Source organism: Sphaeramia orbicularis, chromosome 21, assembly GCF_902148855.1.
Source record: "Sphaeramia orbicularis chromosome 21, fSphaOr1.1, whole genome shotgun sequence".
In the NCBI taxonomy this organism is placed as follows: Eukaryota; Metazoa; Chordata; class Actinopteri; order Kurtiformes; family Apogonidae; genus Sphaeramia; species Sphaeramia orbicularis.
Window position 1 is genome coordinate 17,239,027 of NC_043977.1, and position 22,424 is coordinate 17,261,450.

The 22,424-nt window shown below is 32.7% G+C and overlaps 1 protein-coding gene across 1 annotated transcript in view; it reads right to left on the bottom strand.

The window, feature by feature from the left end:
* erbb4b (erb-b2 receptor tyrosine kinase 4b) overlaps positions 1-21,180 on the bottom strand; it is an 885,828-nt gene extending 864,648 nt beyond the window's left edge. The window contains exon 1 of the mRNA XM_030124408.1: positions 20,767-21,180. Coding sequence (XP_029980268.1) covers positions 20,767-20,851 — 85 coding nt within the window. The 5' untranslated portion in view covers positions 20,852-21,180. The remainder of the gene's footprint in view (positions 1-20,766) is intronic.
* Positions 21,181-22,424: the final 1,244 nt, after the last annotated feature.

The window sequence follows — 22,424 nt, forward strand, 5'->3', positions numbered from 1 at the left end:
AAAAGGGTCGGTGTCTGACAGGATCTCGCGGCCTTCCTGCAGCCCCTCCAGGAGCGTGGTTAGGACGGAGCGCCGTTTTGTAAAGTGGGGGGAGCGCTAACAACAAAGGGGATCAAAAAAGTGTCACCGACCGACCGACTGACCGACAGACGTGATGCATTCACACTCCTGACGTCTGCATTGTGGAGTGCGGCTTTACAAGGCCGGATCCAGGCTCATTTTCCTACATTTCAGAGTGACGGCCCAGGGTAATGGCAGCGTATGCGTGGGTGTGTGGGAGTGTGGGAGTGTGTGGTACTAACACTGGTACTGATCTGCACTGACAGAAAACTTAACATGCATCCTCTGAAAAAACAATAGACTGCATTACAAAGCAGAATATGCTCCCGCCACCTCCGAACAAAGGCAACAATAGACGGTTTCTGTCTGTTTTGTTCACGTTATTTTACTGTTTAAAAGAAGAACTTATTTTTAGACAATAGTTCTTGAAAATGTTTTTTCAAGAAATCTTACAAGATCATTTTCACTTGTTCCATTGGCAGTTTTGTTTTGTTTTTTGCTTGAATTAAGCAAAAAAAAAATCTTAAATTAAGCAAAAATAAATTTTAAATTAAGCAAAGTAAAAAAAAAAAAAATCTTAAATTAAGCAAAAAAAAAAAATCTTGAACTGAGCAAAAAAAAAAAAAATCTTGAATATAGCAAAAAAAAATCTTGAATTATTAAAAATGATTAATATTAAATATTAATAAAATTATTAATATTAAATATTAAAAATTTAAACTAAGCAAAAAATCTTGAATTAAACAAAAAAATATTGATTCAAGCAAAAAAATAAATAAATTCTAGAACTTAAGAAAAAAAAATCTTAAATTAAGGAAAAAATCTTGAATTAAGCAAAAAAAATTCTTAAATTAAGCAAAAATCTTGAATTAAACAAAAAATCTTGAATTCAACAACAACAAAAAAATCTTGAATTAGGCAAAAAAAAAGATCTTGAATTAAAAAAAAAAAATCTTAAAGCAAAACAAAAAATTAACAAAGCAAAAAATCTTAAATTAAGCAAAAAATCTTGAATCTTGAACTTAAGAAAAAAATCTTAAGTTAAGGAAAAAATCTTGAATTAAGCAAAAACAATTTTAAACTAAGCAAAAAATCTTGAATTAAACAAAAAAAATATTGATTCAAGCAAAAAAAAAAAAAAAAATCTAGAACTTAAGAAAAAAAAATCTTAAATTAAGGAAAAAATCTTGAATTAAGCAAAAAAAAATTCTTAAATTAAGCAAAAATCTTGAATTAAACAAAAAATCTTGAATTCAACGACAACAAAAAAATCTTGAATTAGGCAAAAAAAAATCTTGAATTTAGAAAAAAAATCTTAAAGCAAAACAAAAAATTAACTAAGCAAAAAATCTTAAATTAAGCAAAAAATCTTGAATCTTGAACTTAAGAAAAAAAAAACTTAAGTTATGGAAAAAATCTTGAATTAAGCAAAAAAAAAAAATAAATCATGAATTAAAAGCAAAAAAAAAATCTTAAATTAAGCAAAAAATCTTGAATTAAGCAAAAAAAAAGAACAAAAAATTAATTAGGCAAAAAAAAAATCTTGAATTAAGCAAAAAATCTTGAATTGCACAAAAAAAAAAAAAAAAAGAAAAAAAATTAATTAGGCAAAAAAAAAAAAAAAAAAATCTTGAATTGCACAAAAAAATTCTGCCAAACTGAACTGTGGGGTAGACTGCAGACAATACTGACTCAGAAATTCTACCACTGGAAAAAAAATCTAAACCTCACTCAGTGCATTTTTCTCATTTCTAGTCCAAATATCTCATCACACTTAAAATAAAACATAATCACCTAAAGAGTAACTTTTCGGTGAGATATAAGAACTTATTTTTAGACGATATTTCAAGAAATCTTACCAAGATAATTTTCACTTGCTCCATTGGCAGAGTTTTTGCTTCAATTAAACAAAAAAATCAGATTTTTTCCAGTGTAAAATAACTTCTGTGCAGAACTCCAACAGCAGACTGTATTCATACACTGGGACGTCATATGCATTTTTCCTCTTTTTGTGTTTGTGTTGTATAATTACAATAAAAACCATGCATGTTAGCAGATGTCCTGAGGATCTGATTCCTTTTTTTTTTTTTTTTTTTTCTCTAACTTCTTCTCGGTGGCCTTTAGTGCGCACGTTTTACCAACTTAATTAAAACAAAGATTGATTTCTGTGCTCCTCAAACTCAGTCCCCATCTGTCTGAACTAACTGTGGTATATTGTCAAAGAAATAAAGTAGGACCTCTGCGGTTTGTTGTTAATGGAGGCCTTTGGTTTCACTGTTTTCATCACTCAGGTCCTGTTGCACACAAACTATCAGCATTTCTATTCGCATGTCGTTCTCCATCTTCACTTTATAACATAAAAGCACAACATCACACAGAGAGAGACTGAAAACAAGAAAAGAAACCACAAAAAACAAATATTTGTTCATCCTCCAATGTCTATTAACCAATAAACACCCAGTACTACTTTTGCGTTCGTTCCCAAATTAATTTTTCTCTCTATTTAACGTTTCTGACCATTTACCATCCTATTATCCTTTCCATTTTGCATTTTTTTTTCAGTGAAAATAATGCTTTTGCCTACATTTAATTCACTACTCATGTAGATGTTCATTAAAGTGGAGGGTTATTATATCAGAAACAGAGCAAACTGAAGAAAAAGTGAATTTTTCAACAAAATATATCAATAACTGACCATAAAACAAGCGTCTCCATCAACTGTCCACGGTTTTGCTGGTGAATCAATTATGTAGAAGATGATGGTGTTTCCACGGTAACTACAGAACCTCTGAGCATCCAAATGGGTCATATCTGATGACCATGAAATGATGACAAACCGTATTTTACACCAATTATTTACATGGATTGATCGGATTATTGGGTCTAAACCAGGGGTGTCAAACTCATTTTAGTTCAGGGGCCATTTTTAGCTAAATTTGATCTTAAGTGGGCCAGACCAGAAAAATAATAACATAATAACGTATAAATAATGACAACTCCGAATGTTTGTCTTTGTTTTAGTGTAAAAAAAAAAAACATTAAATTATGAAAATACTTACTTTTATAAACTATCCCAAAAAAAAAAAAAAAATACCCTGTAAAAACTGAAATTTAAATTAAAAAACGTAAGGAAATTTAGTGGAATTTTAACAATATTATTCCTCAATTTACCATTTCTCCATGTGCATTATGGATCAGGTCTACAAAGACACTAAACACTGCGGAACAGGCAGAAAAATTGTTCAAATTGGGCTGAATTTTCTTTAGACATTTCAGGTTGTTCATATTTGTTCAGGGTATTCACACTTTATTGTTACAGGATAGTTTAGAAATGTAAATATTTTCATAATTTGATGTTATTTTTTGCACTAAAACAAAGGAAAAAAATTAAGTTGTTAATTCTACATTGTTTTGGGCTTAATTCAAGATTTTTTCACGTAATTGAAGATTTTTTTTTTTTTTGCCTAATTCAAGATTTTTTTGTTAATTGAAGATTTTTTTTGCTTAATTCAAGATTTTTTTTAACTTAATTGAAGATTTTTTTTTTCCTTAATTCAATTTTTTTTTTTTTTAACTTAATTGAAGAATTTTTTTTTTTTTTGCTTAATTGAAGATTTTTTTTTTATTATTTAATTGAAGATTTGTTTGGCTTAATTCAAAATTTTTTAAACTTAATTGAAGATTTTTTTTTGGCTTCATTCAAGATTTTTTTTTTTTTTACTTAATTGAAGATTTTTATTTTTATTTTTTTGCTTAATTGAAGATTTTTTTGCTAAATTTGAGACTTTTTTTGGCTTAATTGAAGATTTTGTTACTTACTGGAAGATTTTTTTTCTTAATTCAAGTTTTTTTTTACTTAATTGAAGATTTTTTTTTTTTTTGGCTTGATTCAAGATTTTTTTTTTATGTTTATGTTTATGTTTACGCATTTGGCAGACGCTTTTTTCCAAAGCGACTTACAGGGGAAAACCAATTAAATCACTCAATCAATCAAGTTTTATTTATATAGCGCCAGATCACAAAAAAGTTATCTTTTATTTATTATTTATTATTATTTATTTTAATTATTATTTTTACTTAATTGAAGATTTTTTTTTTGCTCAATTTAAGATTTTTTGCTAAATTTGAGATTTCTTTTGGCTTAATTGAAGATTTTGGTTCTTAATTGAAGATTTTTTTTTTTTTTTTGCTAATTCAAGATTTTTTTATTTAATTGACGATTTTTTTTTTTTTTTTGGCTTAATTCAAAAAATTTTTTAACTTAACTGAAGATTTTTTTTGGCTTAATTCAAGATTTTTTTGCTAAATTTGAGATTTTTTGGGGGGGGGCTTAATTGAAGATCTTTTTTTTTACTGAATTGAAGATTTTTTTTTGGCTTAAATGAAGTTTTTTTTTTTTACTTAATTGAAGATTTTTTTTTTTTTTTTTCTTAATTCAAGATTCTTTCCTTAATTCAAGTTAAATTTTTTTTTTTTTTTTTTTTTGCTTAATTCAATTCAAGACTGTGGAATTTTTGCACTTGACAAAAACATCCCAGGGGTTGAACTGGACCCTTTGGTGGGCCACATTTGGCCCCTGGGCCACATGTTTGACACCCCTGATGTAAAAGATGACGGTGTTTCCATGGTAACTATGGAGCCTCTGAACGTCCAAATGTGTCATATCTGATGACCATGAAAAGATGACAAACTGTATTTTACACCAAGTATTTACACGTATTTATCAGATTAGTGGCTGTAAACATTTTAACTCAGTCGATGCTTGTGGTCGCTGGTGGATGTTTGGGTCTTTATGGGTTAAACTAACACACTTCTACCGCCGCTGAATTTGCATTGTAATTATCCGTGGAAAAACAGATGTACAAATGAAGCGCGCAGAGATGTGGATGAAACTGGAGTCGAGTTTTGACAGCCATTTAATAACAGAACTGACAATGACGCGAGGGGAAAAGGCACGCACGCATGTATGTTTGTATCTACAGGTGATAAATGAGGGTGCAGTGTTTATAAAGGTCACATAGGATATGATCCAATCAGTTCGGCAGAGTCTGACTGCAGGAGCCCATCAACAAGTCCAAACTGGAAAACAAACATCACAAATAGTATCTGTGGAAAGAAAGAACCACATTGGCCTTTTTCACGCTCACAACGAACATCTGTGCTTATCTAATAGTAATAAATAAGTCTCGGTGCAGGTAATTAAAGGCCATCAGAACAACACAACAACACACCAGGATCAAAAATAAACAGCATTATGGACAATAAGGTCACAGCCGTGTGATTGAGGGGTTTTCTGCACATGCACTATCACTCCCTTTAGCGATATTAGAGCGATTTTTCATTAAGGATTCTCGGAATGCATTTGGTGATGCTGCTCATGTATTATTGATGCAAACGGTTCAAAAGCACTTTGTTTGTTGAGAAGTGGCAGGATTTATAGGGAACTTAATGGTTACTATGAAACCACAGTCTGGATTACACAAACAGATGTTTTTGTTTTTTTTTTATTCTTTTGTTTTAAATCTTTATCTAACAGTATGGAGAAATCAGGGGTGTCAAACATGCGGCTCGGGGGCCAAATCTGGCCCGCCAAAGGTTCCAGTCCGGCCCGCAGGATGAATTTACAAAGCAAAATACAATTTGATCTCAACTAAAATAATTGCATAAAAACCTATAAATAATGACTCCAAGTTTTCTTAGTTTAATGTGAAAAACATAATATTACATTACACCTATAAATCATGAACTCCAAATTTTTCCTCTTAGTTTTCGTGTAAAAACTTACATTCAATTATGAAAATATTAACATTTACAAACTATCCTTTAACAATAAAATGTGAAAAACCTGAACTTTTGAAAGTGAAATTTTAACATTATTCTTCCTGTTATTAAATATTTTGTAGATCCAGACTGTAATATGCATGTATAAATGGTAAGTTGAGGTGTAATATTGTTAAAATTGCACTTATTTTTCTCAAGATTTTTTTTTTTTTTTTTTTTTTCAGGTTATTCACATCATTATGTTTGGATAGTTTGTAAATGTACATATTTTCATAATTTAATTTTGATTGCAGTAAAACAAAAAGAAAAATTTGGAGTTGTCATTATTTACAGGTTATTTTATGCTACTGTTTTACTGGTCTGGCCCACTTGAGATCAATTTGGGCTTAACGTGGCCCCTGAACTAAAAGGAGTTTGACACCCCTGGGATAAATCAACAGGAGAGTGAAAAATTAAAAAAATAAAGTAAATATGTCTGTTTTTTTTTTTTTTTTTTAAATATACATTTGGCTGTTATTAACCATTTAAAGCCTGAACCATTAAATCACTGTCAGAAAATTCCAGTTCATTGAAACCGGAATCTTTATTGGTCCTTCTGAACAAATGCCCAGATTGATTTTATTCCTCAAAATTAGGCTAAAGTTGAGATGTATTTTGATTTTTTTTTTTTTTTTTAACACTATAAAGCCTGAACCATTAAATCATTGACAGAAAATTCCAGTTCTTTGAAACTGGAGCCTTTATTGTTGTCTTTTAATGTTTTCAAATATCAGTTTCCATGTATGAGGTTCAACTTTGTATCATATTTGATACAACAGGTCTCAATGCTCAAATATTATTATTTTTGAACAACCAAAAACATAATATAACAAACATGTCGAAAAAATTGGTAATTCCTTTTCAAAATTGTCAAAGTTCTACCTCCTTCCTCATTAATAACAATCTTATAGTGTCAGTGGAAAGGGCTCTGGTGAACGAATTCCTCCCCCCGGTGGATTATCTGTGTATTGCATGTATCTGATTGTATGCATCAGGTTTTTTAAGAAAAAAAAAAAACATCACACTGATCATGTAGAGGGCTTCAAAACTCATGTATCAAATATGATGTTTGATGTTATAGGGTTAATACACAATGAGCCCGTTGACACGACCATAAAAACACAATAACTGGGAGTAATCTGATGTGACGCGTTTACATGCACTTCAGAAATGCGATAATCTATATTACAACGAAGCCTTTCCTCTCTTACTTTGATAAAACATCTATAGAAAATATAACAGAATAGAATAGCTATAACACTGGCAATTAAGTGAATGTGGACCAATGGGGGCTATTTTTCCCTTTATTTCCTTTTTTTTAAGTTTATGTTTGTTTTTGGAAAACTGGACATACTTATACCTGTGCTGAGAGGATTTGTATACTGAAAATGTGTCGTAATAAAAAGATTATTAAAAAATTAATAATAAAGATAATCGAAAAACTCTGGTTTACATGTTTCAGTGCATTATTTGATATTTTTCGGAGTATATACGTATGTTATAACATAAGACGTACACTTCCTGTCATTTTCAAAACATCCGGTCTCGTCTTGGTGACCATGGCAACGCCTACGGTGTCAGCGTTAGCTGTGCTAATGTGGGAGGAGCTAATAAGACTACAGAATAGGTCACATGTTGCTTCTCTTCATTTCATTTCATTGTTTGTTTACTTTTTTCCTCACATTGTCGCTGTGTAACTTCCGTTTAACCCATAAAGACCCAGAGCTACTTTTGTGGCAATTCCAAATGAATTTTTCATCTATATTTAACCTTTCTTTAGTGATTTATCAGCATTTATTATACAATTATACTCTACATAGTTTGTGTTTTTTCAGTAGAAATCAGGTATTTTCCTATATTTAATTCACTGATCATGTAGATGTTCATAAAAGCTCAGGTTAAAGTTGATTGTTACAATATCAGAAACATTTCCTATATTTTATTTAGATGTTGATGAAAACTCAGAGTAAATTCAAAGGTTATTATATCAAAACAGAGTAAACTGAAGAAAAAGTGACTTTTTAGGAAAATATATCATTAACTAAACATAAACCAAGTGTCTCCAACCACTGTCACTGATCCAACTCCATGAGTTTTACTGGTAAATCAAGGCACATGAAAACAGAAATGCGTGCAAAATAGTTTATGTATTTTAAAAGCCTCCTCTAATTTCACACTTTTTCAATGGGGCTCATGTCTCGTTAACCCATAAAGGCCCAATGCTGCTTTTGTGAGAGTTCCAAAAATATTTTTTTCTTCATATTTAACTTTCTCAAGTGATTTATCACCATTTATTTTGACATTATTTTCTGCATTTTGCATTTTTTCAGTAAAAATCGGGTATTTTCTTGTATTTAATTCACTGATTATGTAGATGTTCTTTAAAGCTCAGATTAAACTTGAGGGTTGTTATATCCGAAACAGAAAAAAAAAAAAGAAGAAAAAGTGACTTTTTCAGTCAAATATATCAATAAACAAACATAAACCAAGTGTCTCCATCCACTGCCATTGATCCAACTTTATTGGTTTTACTGGTGAACCAATGTTGTAGAAGATGACGGTGTTTCCACGGTAACTACGGAGCCTCTGAACGTCCAAATGGGACATATCTGATAACCATGAAAAGATGACGAAGTGCATTTTACACCAATTATTTACATGTATTGATCGGATTAATGGATCAACAGGTATTAAACATTTAAGATCGGTAAATGATTTTATTCACCAGTGGCTGTTTGGGTCTTTGTGGGTTAAATATATATGTTGTTTTTTTTTTACACATGCGCAGATGTAAAAAAAAGAAATCAGATTAACCTGTATACATATGTGAAGACATCTAGGTGTGTTAATCTGATTTCTCATAATCAGATCAGATAAAGCCTGTCAGATTATCCTGTTTACATGATCAGTGGAAGAGTCTGATAACTCCAGAATTCTGATAATAACACTGGTCAACAACAAATTTATTGTTTAAGTTTTTGGAGCTGATTTAGGACAATTCTGGTGTGCTGAATCCAAAAATCACATTAATTTTGCTCAATCAGGTCAACTTTCTGAACTATGCTACATATTGGCTTTTTAACATTTTTGCTTACATTTATGGGCATTTTCGCATCATATGATAGAAAATTCTTTCATATTTCTTGCAATAAACGAGTTCTGAAGATTTTGCTTTTGCCAATTTATGATTAATGTTTTTTTTTTAATATTACAGGTGAATGAAATGGCTTCGACTAGAAGATCTTGCAAAAATAAGCCTGACGTATTCTGCTACATCTGCGGTGAATACACCATTGTACCTAACAGGAATCAAGTCACAAGTTTCATAAAGTGTGCTTACCAATCTTATTTTGGTATTAAACTTGGTGACCAAGATAGAGTTTGGGCGCAGATTGTAAGAAGATCAAATTTTTCAAAATCAAATTAGCAAAAAAAAACCTGACCTGATTGACAAAAACAGATATCATTTTTGGATTTAGCGGTGCAAAATGGTCCTAATTCAGTTGAAAAAACCTAGACAACTTGCAAAAAACATTTTTTTTGTAAACCAGTGTAATCGGAGTATTAGTGCGAATGTAAACGAACTCGGTGACACATACACAACAGCCCACTTATAACAATGTAATATTACGTGTGTGGCGAACCATAACTATTCAATATTTTATCAATAAAACCATCAAATCCTGCCTTTCAGGACCTATCTGACATACATGATACAATATTTACAAAAGCAAGACACGAGGCTCGTCACATTCAAGCGCATTAGTTTACATTATGGCCTAATAGTGTATCATTATGCTTTAGCTGCTAGTCATCTCAGACAGAGACAGAGAAAAGGGAAGAAAAAAAAGAAAGGTTCACATTCCTTTTTCCTACAAATGGAAGTGGATCACCACCTAATCAAAGACTGCCATTCATCTAATAAAAAGCCTGGTGGCGGTGGAGGGTCAGAACTCCTTTAACAGGCGACAGCAGGCAAAGATATGACTGTAAGAGGGCTTTTGTAGAGAAGCAGAGCTGTGTGGGCTGAATGTGACACCATTCTTTCCCTATACTTGAGGCAGAAAAAAAAGAAACACAGACAATGGAGAATAGTGTACAAGAATGGTCAGTCTACAGCGGGGTGACGATGCAAAGACAAAGAGAAAAAGAAAAAAGAAACAATACATGTGTGTGTCTGCCTCATCTGGCTGCTTGTAAACATTTTGATATACTATGAACTTCAGTCACACACACACTACAGATGACCATTTCACTAGTACAGAAGTCAAACTGCAAAAAAAACAGTCCAAAAACAAAATAAAAACACTAAGTCTGAAGAAAAAAGTCATATCTGTCCATGCAGGAAGATGTGTTGAATTAAGATGAAATCTAGAAGCATGTCTACATGTATGCACTGATGATGATCAGTCAATTAAATATATGAAAATACCTGATTTTTGTTTAAAAAGAAAAAACAAAACACAAAACACAAAATACAGGTTAAATATAGAGAAAAAAAAAACATTTGGGAAATGACACAAAAGTAACATTGGGTCCTTATGGGTTAATTTATCTTGTTTTAAGAGTTAATTTCTTATTTTAAGCATTCACACTACAAAAATCTAAATCTTACCAAGTGTATTTTTGTCATTTCTAGTCAAAATATCTCATCACACTTAAAATAAGACGTAATCACCTAAAGAGCAACTTTACAGTGGGATATAAGAACTTATTTTTAGACAAAAGATCTGGAAAATCTTATTTTTTGCTTTAATTAAGCAAACAAACAAACAAATAAATAAATAAGAAACATAGCTAATAATAGATAATATATAGAATAGTGTACAAGAATGGTCAGTCTACAGCGGGGTGACGATGCAAAGACAAAGAGAAAAAGAAAAAAGAAACAATACATGTGTGTGTCTGCCTCATCTGGCTGCTTGTAAACATTTTGATATACTATGAACTTCAGTCACACACACACTACAGATGACCATTTCACTAGTACAGAAGTCAAACTGCAAAAAAAACAGTCCAAAAACAAGATAAAAACACTAAGTCGGAAGAAAAAAGTCATATCTGTCCATGCAGGAAGATGTGTTGAATTAAGATGAAATCTAGAAGCATGTCTACATGTATGCACTGATGATGATCAGTCAATTAAATATATGAAAATACCTGATTTTTGTTTAAAAAGAAAAAACAAAACAAAACACAAAATACAAAATACAGGTTAAATATAGAGAAAAAAAACATTTGGGAAATGACACAAAAGTAACATTGGGTCCTTATGGGTTAATTTATCTTGTTTTAAGAGTTAATTTCTTATTTTAAGCGTTCACACTACAAAAATCTAAATCTTACCAAGTGTATTTTTGTCATTTCTAGTCAAAATATCTCATCACACTTAAAATAAGACGTAATCACCTAAAGAGCAACTTTACAGTGGGATATAAGAACTTATTTTTAGACAAAAGATCTTGAAAATCTTATTTTTGCTTTAATTAAGCAAACAAACAAACAAACAAACAAACAAATAAATAAATAAGAAACATAGCTAATAATAGATAATATATAGAATAGTGTACAAGAATGGTCAGTCTACAGCGGGGTGATGATGCAAAGAGAAAGAGAAAAAGAAAAAAGAAACAATACATGTGTGTGTCTGCCTCATCTGGCTGCTTGTAAACATTTTGATATACTATGAACTTCAGTCACACACACACTACAGATGACCATTTCACTAGTACAGAAGTCAAACTGCAAAAAAAACAGTCCAAAAACAAGATAAAAACACTAAGTCGGAAGAAAAAAGTCATATCTGTCCATGCAGGAAGATGTGTTGAATTAAGATGAAATCTAGAAGCATGTCTACATGTATGCACTGATGATGATCAGTCAATTAAATATATGAAAATACCTGATTTTTGTTTAAAAAGAAAAAACAAAACAAAACACAAAATACAAAATACAGGTTAAATATAGAGAAAAAAAACATTTGGGAAATGACACAAAAGTAACATTGGGTCCTTATGGGTTAATTTATCTTGTTTTAAGAGTTAATTTCTTATTTTAAGCGTTCACACTACAAAAATCTAAATCTTACCAAGTGTATTTTTGTCATTTCTAGTCAAAATATCTCATCACACTTAAAATAAGACGTAATCACCTAAAGAGCAACTTTACAGTGGGATATAAGAACTTATTTTTAGACAAAAGATCTTGAAAATCTTATTTTTGCTTTAATTAAGCAAACAAACAAACAAACAAACAAACAAATAAATAAATAAGAAACATAGCTAATAATAGATAATATATAGAATAGTGTACAAGAATGGTCAGTCTACAGCGGGGTGACGATGCAAAGAGAAAGAGAAAAAGAAAAAAGAAACAATACATGTGTGTGTCTGCCTCATCTGGCTGCTTGTAAACATTTTGATATACTATGAACTTCAGTCACACACACACTACAGATGACCATTTCACTAGTACAGAAGTCAAACTGCAAAAAAAACAGTCCAAAAACAAAATAAAAACACTAAGTCTGAAGAAAAAAAGTCATATCTGTCCATGCAGGAAGATGTGTTGAATTAAGATGAAATCTAGAAGCATGTCTACATGTATGCACTGATGATGATCAGTCAATTAAATATATGAAAATACCTGATTTTTGTTTAAAAAGAAAAAACAAAACACAAAACACAAAATACAGGTTAAATATAGAGAAAAAAAAACATTTGGGAAATGACACAAAAGTAACATTGGGTCCTTATGGGTTAATTTATCTTGTTTTAAGAGTTAATTTCTTATTTTAAGCGTTCACACTACAAAAATCTAAATCTTACCAAGTGTATTTTTGTCATTTCTAGTCAAAATATCTCATCACACTTAAAATAAGACGTAATCACCTAAAGAGCAACTTTACAGTGGGATATAAGAACTTATTTTTAGACAAAAGATCTTGAAAATCTTATTTTTTGCTTTAATTAAGCAAGCAAACAAACAAACAAACAAACAAACAAACAAACAAATAAATAAGAAACATAGCTAATAATAGATAATATATAGAATAGTGTACAAGAATGGTCAGTCTACAGCGGGGTGATGATGCAAAGAGAAAGAGAAAAAGAAAAAAGAAACAATACATGTGTGTGTCTGCCTCATCTGGCTGCTTGTAAACATTTTGATATACTATGAACTTCAGTCACACACACACTACAGATGACCATTTCACTAGTACAGAAGTCAAACTGCAAAAAAAACAGTCCAAAAACAAGATAAAAACACTAAGTCGGAAGAAAAAAGTCATATCTGTCCATGCAGGAAGATGTGTTGAATTAAGATGAAATCTAGAAGCATGTCTACATGTATGCACTGATGATGATCAGTCAATTAAATATATGAAAATACCTGATTTTTGTTTAAAAAGAAAAAACAAAACAAAACACAAAATACAAAATACAGGTTAAATATAGAGAAAAAAAACATTTGGGAAATGACACAAAAGTAACATTGGGTCCTTATGGGTTAATATATCTTGTTTTAAGAGTTAATTTCTTATTTTAAGCGTTCACACTACAAAAATCTAAATCTTACCAAGTGTATTTTTGTCATTTCTAGTCAAAATATCTCATCACACTTAAAATAAGACGTAATCACCTAAAGAGCAACTTTACAGTGGGATATAAGAACTTATTTTTAGACAAAAGATCTTGAAAATCTTATTTTTGCTTTAATTAAGCAAACAAACAAACAAACAAACAAACAAATAAATAAATAAGAAACATAGCTAATAATAGATAATATATAGAATAGTGTACAAGAATGGTCAGTCTACAGCGGGGTGACGATGCAAAGAGAAAGAGAAAAAGAAAAAAGAAACAATACATGTGTGTGTCTGCCTCATCTGGCTGCTTGTAAACATTTTGATATACTATGAACTTCAGTCACACACACACTACAGATGACCATTTCACTAGTACAGAAGTCAAACTGCAAAAAAAACAGTCCAAAAACAAGATAAAAACACTAAGTCGGAAGAAAAAAGTCATATCTGTCCATGCAGGAAGATGTGTTGAATTAATTTTGTTAAATTTAGAGGCATGTCTACATGTATGCACTGCAAAAATCTAAATCTTACCAAGTGTATTTTTCTCATTTCTAGTCAAAATATCTCATCACACTTAAAATAAGACATAATCACCTAAAGAGCAACTTTTCAGTGAGATAAAAAGAACTTATTTTTAGACAAAAGATCTGGAAAATCTTATTTTAAGAAATCTTACCAAGATAATTTTTCACTTGTTCCATTGGCAGAGGGTTTTTTTTTTTTTTTTTTTTTTTTTTTTTTTGCTTAATTCAAGCAAAAAATCTGCCAATGGAACAAGTGAAAATCATCTTGGTAAGATTTCTTAAAATAAGATTTTCCAGATCTCTTGTCTAAAAATAAGTTCTTATATCTCACTGAAAAGTTGCTCTTCAGGTGATTATGTCTTATTTTAAGTGTGATGAGATATTTTTTGACTAGAAATGGCAAAAATAAACTTGGTAAGATCTGGATTTTTGCAGTATGGAACACTTAAAATAAGAAATTGAGTCATAAAACAAGATAAATGAACCCATAAGGACCCTGTGTTACTTTTGTGTCAGTTCCCAAATGGTTTTTTCTCTATATTTAACCTTCCTTAAGTGATTTATCACTAATTATTATGATATTATAATCTGTATTTTGTGGGGTTTTTTGTTTTTTTCAACAAAAATCAGGTATTTTTCTATATTTAACTGACCGATCATGTGGATGTTCATAAAAGCTCAGAGGAAATTCAAAGGTTATTATATGAGAAACAGAGAAAACTGAGGGAATTGTGACTTTTCTCAACAAAATCTATCATTAACTGATCTTTAAACAAGTGTGTCCATCCACTGTCACTGATCCAACTCCATGGGTTTTACTGGTGAATCAATGTTGTAGAAGATGATGGTGTTTCCATGGTAACTATGGCGCCTCTGAATGTCATATCTGATGACCATGAAAAGACGAATAACTGTATTTTACACCAATTATTTCAACATATTGATAGGTTTAAAGGTTTAGAAGTTATTAAACATTATAGATCAGCAGATGGTTTTGATCTCCAGTGGTCGTTTGGGTCTTTATGTGCATAAACCAACATATATGTGGAAGAACACACCATCCACTATAAGCCTGGATAAGATGAGTTTACTTAAAAAAAGAACAGAGAAAAAGTGGTTCCCTTTAAAAAATTTAAGTAATGATTAATGAACTTTTTGCTGAAAAAGTCACTTTTTCCTCAGTTTTCTCTGTTTTTCATATAATAACCCTCAACTTTAATCTGAGCTTTTATGAACATCTACATGATCAGTGAATTAAATATAGAAAAATACATGATTTTGATTGAAAACAAACAAAAAAACCAAAACTTAATGCAGAGAATAATATTATAAATGGTGATAAATCGTTTAATAAAAGCCAAATATAAAAAGGGGGAAAAAACTGGAATGGCCACAAAAAATAGCACTCAATTTATTAACATTCTACTAGAAAGAACCTGAAAAGTGAATATATTTTAATGTGCAGACACTGTTTTGACACAGATTTATAGCTTTGAGTCAAACATTTTCTTATAAATTCTCAGAATTTCACATTTTGGCCCAAAACTGCATCTTACAAACTACAACCAACTACACTTTTGACTGAACTTTTCTTTATTAGTGACTCAAATTTGGCGTAAAGTTCAACTACTTTTACTCTTCGACCAGTACTTTTACTCTGGGTTCCTTTTACTCTTCGACCAGTACTTTTACTCTGGGTTCCTTTTACTCTTCGACCAGTACTTTTACTCTGGGTTCCTTTTACTCTTAGACCAGTGTTCCAGTGTTTCCAAAAGCACCCACTCCTCATAAAAACTTCCACAGATGAGCTGACTGTTCTCCAGTGCACGGAATACATGCATTTTCATAAACCAGACAGACTTTTTGATGTTCATAAAAGCTCAGAGGAAATTCAAAGGTTATTATATCAGAAACAGAGAAAACTGAGGAAATAGTGACTTTTCTCAACAAAATCTATCATTAACTGATCTTTAAACAAGTGTGTCCATCCACTGTCACTGATCCAACTCCATGGGTTTTACTGGTGAATCAATGTTGTAGAAGATGATGGTGTTTCCATGGTAACTATGGCGCCTCTGAATGTCATATCTGATGACCATGAAAAGACGAATAACTGTATTTTACACCAATTATTTCAACATATTGATAGGTTTAAAGGTTCAGAAGTTATTAAACATTATAGATCAGCAGATGGTTTTGATCTCCAGTGGTCGTTTGGGTCTTTATGTGCATAAACCAACATATATGTGGAAGAACACACCATCCACTATAAGCCTGGATAAGATGAGTTTACTTAAAAAAAGAACAGAGAAAAAGTGGTTCCCTTTAAAAAATTTAAGTATTGATTAATGAACTTTTTGCTGAAAAAGTCACTTTTTCCTCAGTTTTCTCTGTTTTTCATATAATAACCCTCAACTTTAATCTGAGCTTTTATGAACATCTACATGATCAGTGAATTAAATATAGAAAAATACATGATTTTGATTGAAAACAAACAAAAAAACCAAAACTTAATGCAGAGAATAATATTATAAATGGTGATAAATCGTTTAATAAAAGCCAAATATAAAAAGGGGGAAAAAACTGGAATGGCCACAAAAAATAGCACTCAATTTATTAACATTCTACTAGAAAGAACCTGAAAAGTGAATATATTTTAATGTGCAGACACTGTTTTGACACAGATTTATAGCTTTGAGTCAAACATTTTCTTATAAATTCTCAGAATTTCACATTTTGGCCCAAAACTGCATCTTACAAACTACAACCAACTACACTTTTGACTGAATTTTTCTTTATTAGTGACTCAAATTTGGCGTAAAGTTCAACTACTTTTACTCTGGGTTCCTTGTACTCTTAGACCAGTACTTTTACTCTGGGTTCCTTTTACTCTTAGACCAGTGTTCCAGTGTTTCCAAAAGCACCCACTCCTCATAAAAACTTCCACAGATGAGCTGACTGTTCTCCAGTGCACGGAATACATGCATTTTCATAAACCAGACTGACTTTTTGATGTTCATAAAAGCTCAGAGGAAATTCAAAGGTTATTATATCAGAAACAGAGAAAACTGAGGAAATAGTGACTTTTCTCAACAAAATCTATCATTAACTGATCTTTAAACAAGTGTGTCCATCCACTGTCACTGATCCAACTCCATGGGTTTTACTGGTGAATCAGTGTTGTAGAAGATGATGGTGTTTCCATGGTAACTATGGAGCCTCTGAATGTCATATCTGATGACCATGAAAAGACGAATAACTGTATTTTACACCAATTATTTCAACATATTGATAAGTTTAATGGTTCTGAAGTTATTAAACATTACAGATCAGTAGATGGTTTTGGTCTCTATGGGTTCATGTATAAATGTGCATAAACCAACATATATGTGGAAGAACACACCATCCACTATAAGCTTAGATACGTTGACTTGACTTAAAAAAAGAACAGAGAAAAAGTGGTTTCCTTTAAAAATTTAAGTAATGATTAATGAACTTCTTGCTGAAAAAGTCACTTTTTCCTCAGTTTTCTCTGTTTTTGATATAATAACCCTCAACTTTAATCTCAGCTTTTATGAACATCTACATGATCAGTGACTTAAATATAGAAAAATACATGATTTTGATTGAAAAAAAAAAAAAAATACAGAGAATAATATTAAAATAAATAGTGATAAATCATATAATAAAAGCCAAATATTAAAAGGGGGCAAATGGCCACAAATATAGCACTCGATTTATTAACATTCTACTAGAAAGAACCTGAAAAGTGAATATATTTTAATGTGCAGACACTGTTTTGACACAGATCTGTAGCTCTGAGTCAAACATTTTCTTATAAATTATCAGAATTTCACATTTTGGCCCAAAACTGCATCTTACAAACTACAACCAACTACACTTTTGACTGAATTTTTCTTTATTAGTGACTCAAATTTGGCGTAAAGTTCAACTACTTTTACTCTTCGACCAGTACTTTTACTCTGGGTTCCTTTTACTCTTCGACCAGTACTTTTACTCTGGGTTCCTTTTACTCTTAGACCAGTGTTCCAGTGTTTCCAAAAGCACCCACTCCTCATAAAAACTTCCACAGATGAGCTGACTGTTCTCCAGTGCACGGAATACATGCATTTTCATAAACCAGACTGACTTTTTGAATATGACCATATGGTTCAAACTCAGCAGCTGTATACATGTTTCCTCATCTATATCCTGCAGTTATAGTATATATACTGTAGCTGCAGTCAAATCAGGAGCAGAGTGCACTGGGCACCCTGCAGCCCCTACTGTCATGTGGAATCCTTTTCATTTAAACACTCATTTCAGTGTTTTTTTCAAGTGCTAATGTGTTCTGAAGCTGAGCAGAAATTGTGTAGAAAATGTTGAGTTGCTCATAGTTTTTATTTTTTTCTTTCTTTCTAAGGTCTGGAACACATGAATGGATGAAATGCGCACAGGTGCAACACACACACACACACACACATAAACAGGGTGAAGTGTTCCATCACTTCGCCTTTTCTCTGCCTTTTCTTTTCACAGACAGAAATCAATCCGCGTTTTCGGCGTTTCACACTAGTGTTTAAATAAGCTTTCGCGTTTTATCAGTCTGTGCGTAACTGATTCGTGTCTTCATATTGAACTTTCAGGGTTTGGCTTTGGCTATACATACATTTTTATTTATTTATTTTTTTAAATTTCTAACCAACATCCTTATTTTTTATGTGCCTTGTCTTAAATAAAGCTAATGACACTGATATTTTCTTCCTCATCCACAGCTGTTTTCTTAAATCACTGTCATTTCCTTTGACATCCAGAAAAAAAAAAAAAAAAAGGACGTGTTTGTTTTCCATCATCCTCAGATCAAGTGAAAACGAATTATTTCACACAAGAACATTGCTCATTTTGTGAACCCAAAAACATAATTCAACACTGTGTCCTCCTCCTCAATCTCTTACCCTTTAAATTCAATCACTCTTTAAGGCTCTCCTTCACCACACATCCACGGACGCGCGCGTTTTCTTCCAATCACATTACACATATTTCTCACTTGCGCTGAGAAACAACGAAAATATGTAAAAAAAAAAAAAAAAAAAAAAAAAAAAAAAAATACAACCGCAGCTTCATTTATTCAAAGCTTTTACGCAGCAACACCCCCAAAAAACATTAATAAAATTAAAAAAAAAAAAAAACAAAAAGAGGAAAACGGATAAAGTTGACGCTCATATTCTCACATTCGTTATTTTCAACAAATATTTGGAGCAAAAAAATGTATTTAAAAAAAAATGGGCAGTTTTATTCGGTTTTGGAAAGGCTACACTTGTATTATTAAACATTTGTTCTTAAATTTAATTATTATTATCTACGGTACAGACTCGGAGTATAAAAGAGGGATTCGAAGCGTGCACAAATTCCAAACAGTGCGAATATGAGCATGATGGTGATGATAATGAGTTCGGTGAAAATTTATCTGCAAGCCACCCTTCTTATTCTTTCTTCCTCCCTCTCTCTCTCTTTCTCGCTCCTACACTCACGCACACGCGCACAGACGCTCAGAGTTAAAGCGCACCGACTTGCACACACCTGAGCGTAAAAAGAGCGCCACTGCGTTGTGCAGACGGTACTGCCGCTGCCTGTCTGTGTTCCGACTTTCGTCTGCACTCACAACCGCTGATTGTCAAAACTGTAGTCCATGTGATCCCTGAGGTGGTGGTGGTGGTGGTGGTGGAAGGAGGGGAGGGGGGGGGGGGATTCACTAGAAATGAGGTATAATGTAATTTCACGCTAATCCGCTTTGCTTTTCATCCCGATTACAGAATGCATATGGATGACGGTTCACTACGGTTATCGCGCTTTGGCACAGGTGAGAACGGAAACAAAGATCAGTATGAAAAACACAGCAACTCCCCACACACACACACACACACACACACTGTTTCCTTTATAGGAGCCCAGATAGGTACTAACAAGTTAAAAGTCCGTTAATGAAATCGGTGTCCTTGAAAAATGACGCACGTAGACCCTGTGAAATACACCCCCGCGTCCTACAAAGCCATACTTTTAATGAATTCTAAAATGATTACCAAGAGGGTTACAGTCTGTCATCACCCCCCCCTTACATTGTTATTTGTCTGAAGGGGAGGGTATTTGAAAAAAAAAAAAAAAAAAAAAGAAATCAAGAGGGAACTTTTTTTTTTTTTTTTTTTTTTTTGAGAAAGACTCGTGCCGTGGACAGCCTGTCTATCCACAGGAGGGACGCGAGAGCACAGTAGCCTGTTGTAAAAAGCGAGTCTGTCACCCCTCTGTTTGTCCACACTGTGTGTAAAGGACACGTGTGATGGACATTAAATACTATCCTTTCAATCCAAATTCAACAGTGCCGCTCTGTGCACGAAAAGAGACAGAGCAAGAAGACCCCCGCGTGGATTCTTCCAGTTTTATCACAAAACACCTGCCATCTATCTATCTATCTATCTACCCACGCCTGTGCTTTACCTCCCCCCCCATCCCTCTCAACACTTAGGTACAGTAGATATAAACATCAGACTCCAACAGATGTGTTATTTCATCTTAAAGACGTGCGTAAAATAACATTTAATGACAAAGTAGCGCCGATGGTGAGCTGTGCCAATGCGCCCAAGTGCGCACCACGGACCCACCGAGCTGCGTACACCGGTGGAGTGTGTGCATGTGTGCGTGTGTGTGTAGTGGTGGTAGGAGGGGGTATGTGTGTGAGAGAACACACACCACACACGGTTGCCTTTTTCCACTCACCTGATTGCGAAGAGCCGGACCCAAACAAGACGCAAGTGAGGAAAAAGCCGAAGCAACACAGACACAGGGTAGTTGTTGGTTTCATGGTTGCGCTTGGAAAGTATCCTCCTTTTAAATTCACATGTCCAGCAGTGTATCCTTCTGTGAATCAGCCAGGAAAAAAAAAAAAAAAAAGATGAAGCGTTTTGCGTTCTGAAGCCTCTTCAGCCTCTGTGAGTTTGTGGACTTTAGTCGCTGTTGCCTAAGTTTGCAATTTGTGCAATTTGACAGCTCTCCTCCTCCTCCTCCTCTCCTCGGTGCCTTTTGGCTTTAACTTTTGACTGATGGAAGAACACAAACAGTCCACTCTAATGTTCTCCGACGCGCGCACTGTAAAGCTGGTCTTAACAGTAGAAAGCAGTACTCATGCCATTACTCCCCGACTTGGATACAGTATGCAGCTGGAAGACTCGTAGACTTCAGACACACCCCCCAGAACCCCTGAACTCCTCCTACGACCACTCTGATTGGCACAGGTACCCGACGATCAACCCAAACCCCCCCTCCGGACACACCTCCGTCTGCGCTGCTATTGGTTGAATGAAGATGCCAATGCCCCTGAATTAGTGCGTCGGCTCCGTTGCACCTGTCACACTCAACACAGTACTAGAGAAATGTGGGGGGGAAGGAGAGGAAAAGACTAGAAAAGGGGGGGGAAATAGAGAAATGTGGTTAAAAAAAGAGAGAGAAACAAAAAAAAAAGAGAAATGTGTTTAAACAGGAGACAAAAAGACAAAAAAAACAGAGAAATGTGGTGAAAAAGGAGAGAAAAAGACTAAAAAAGGGGGGATAGGGAGATGCGGTTAAAAAAGGAGAGAAGAAGACAAAAAAAGGAGAAAAAATAGAGAAATGTAGTTAAAAAAGCAGAGAAAAAGACAACAAAATGAGAAAAAAATAGAGAAATGTGGTCAAAAAGGACAGAGAGAGACCAAAAAAGGAGAAAATAGAGAAATGTGGTGAAAAAGGACAGAAAAAGACTTAAAAAGGGGGGAATAGGGAGATTGGGTCAAAAAGGAGAGAAAAAGATTAAAAAAAAAAAAAAAAAAAAAAAAGAAACAGAAAAAATAGAGAAATGTGGTGAAAAAGGAGAGAAAAAGACTAAAAAAGAGGGGAAATAGAGAAATGTGATTAAAAAAGAGAGAGAAAAACAAAAAAAGAGAAATGTGTTTAGAAACGAGATAAAAAGACAAAAAAAAACAGAGGAATGTGGTGAAAAAGGAGAGAAAAAGACTAAAAAAGGGGGGATAGGGAGATGCGGTTAAAAAAGGAGAGAAGAAGACAAAAAAAGGAGAAAAAATAGAGAAATGTAGTTAAAAAAGCAGAGAAAAAGACAACAAAATGAGAAAAAAATAGAGAAATGTGGTCAAAAAGGACAGAGAGAGACCAAAAAAGGAGAAAATAGAGAAATGTGGTGAAAAAGGACAGAAAAAGACTTAAAAAGGGGGGAATAGGGAGATTGGGTCAAAAAGGAGAGAAAAAGATTAAAAAAAAAAAAAAAGAAACAGAAAAAATAGAGAAATGTGGTGAAAAAGGAGAGAAAAAGACTAAAAAAGAGGGGAAATAGAGAAGTGTGATTAAAAAAGAGAGAGAAAAACAAAAAAAGAGAAATGTGTTTAGAA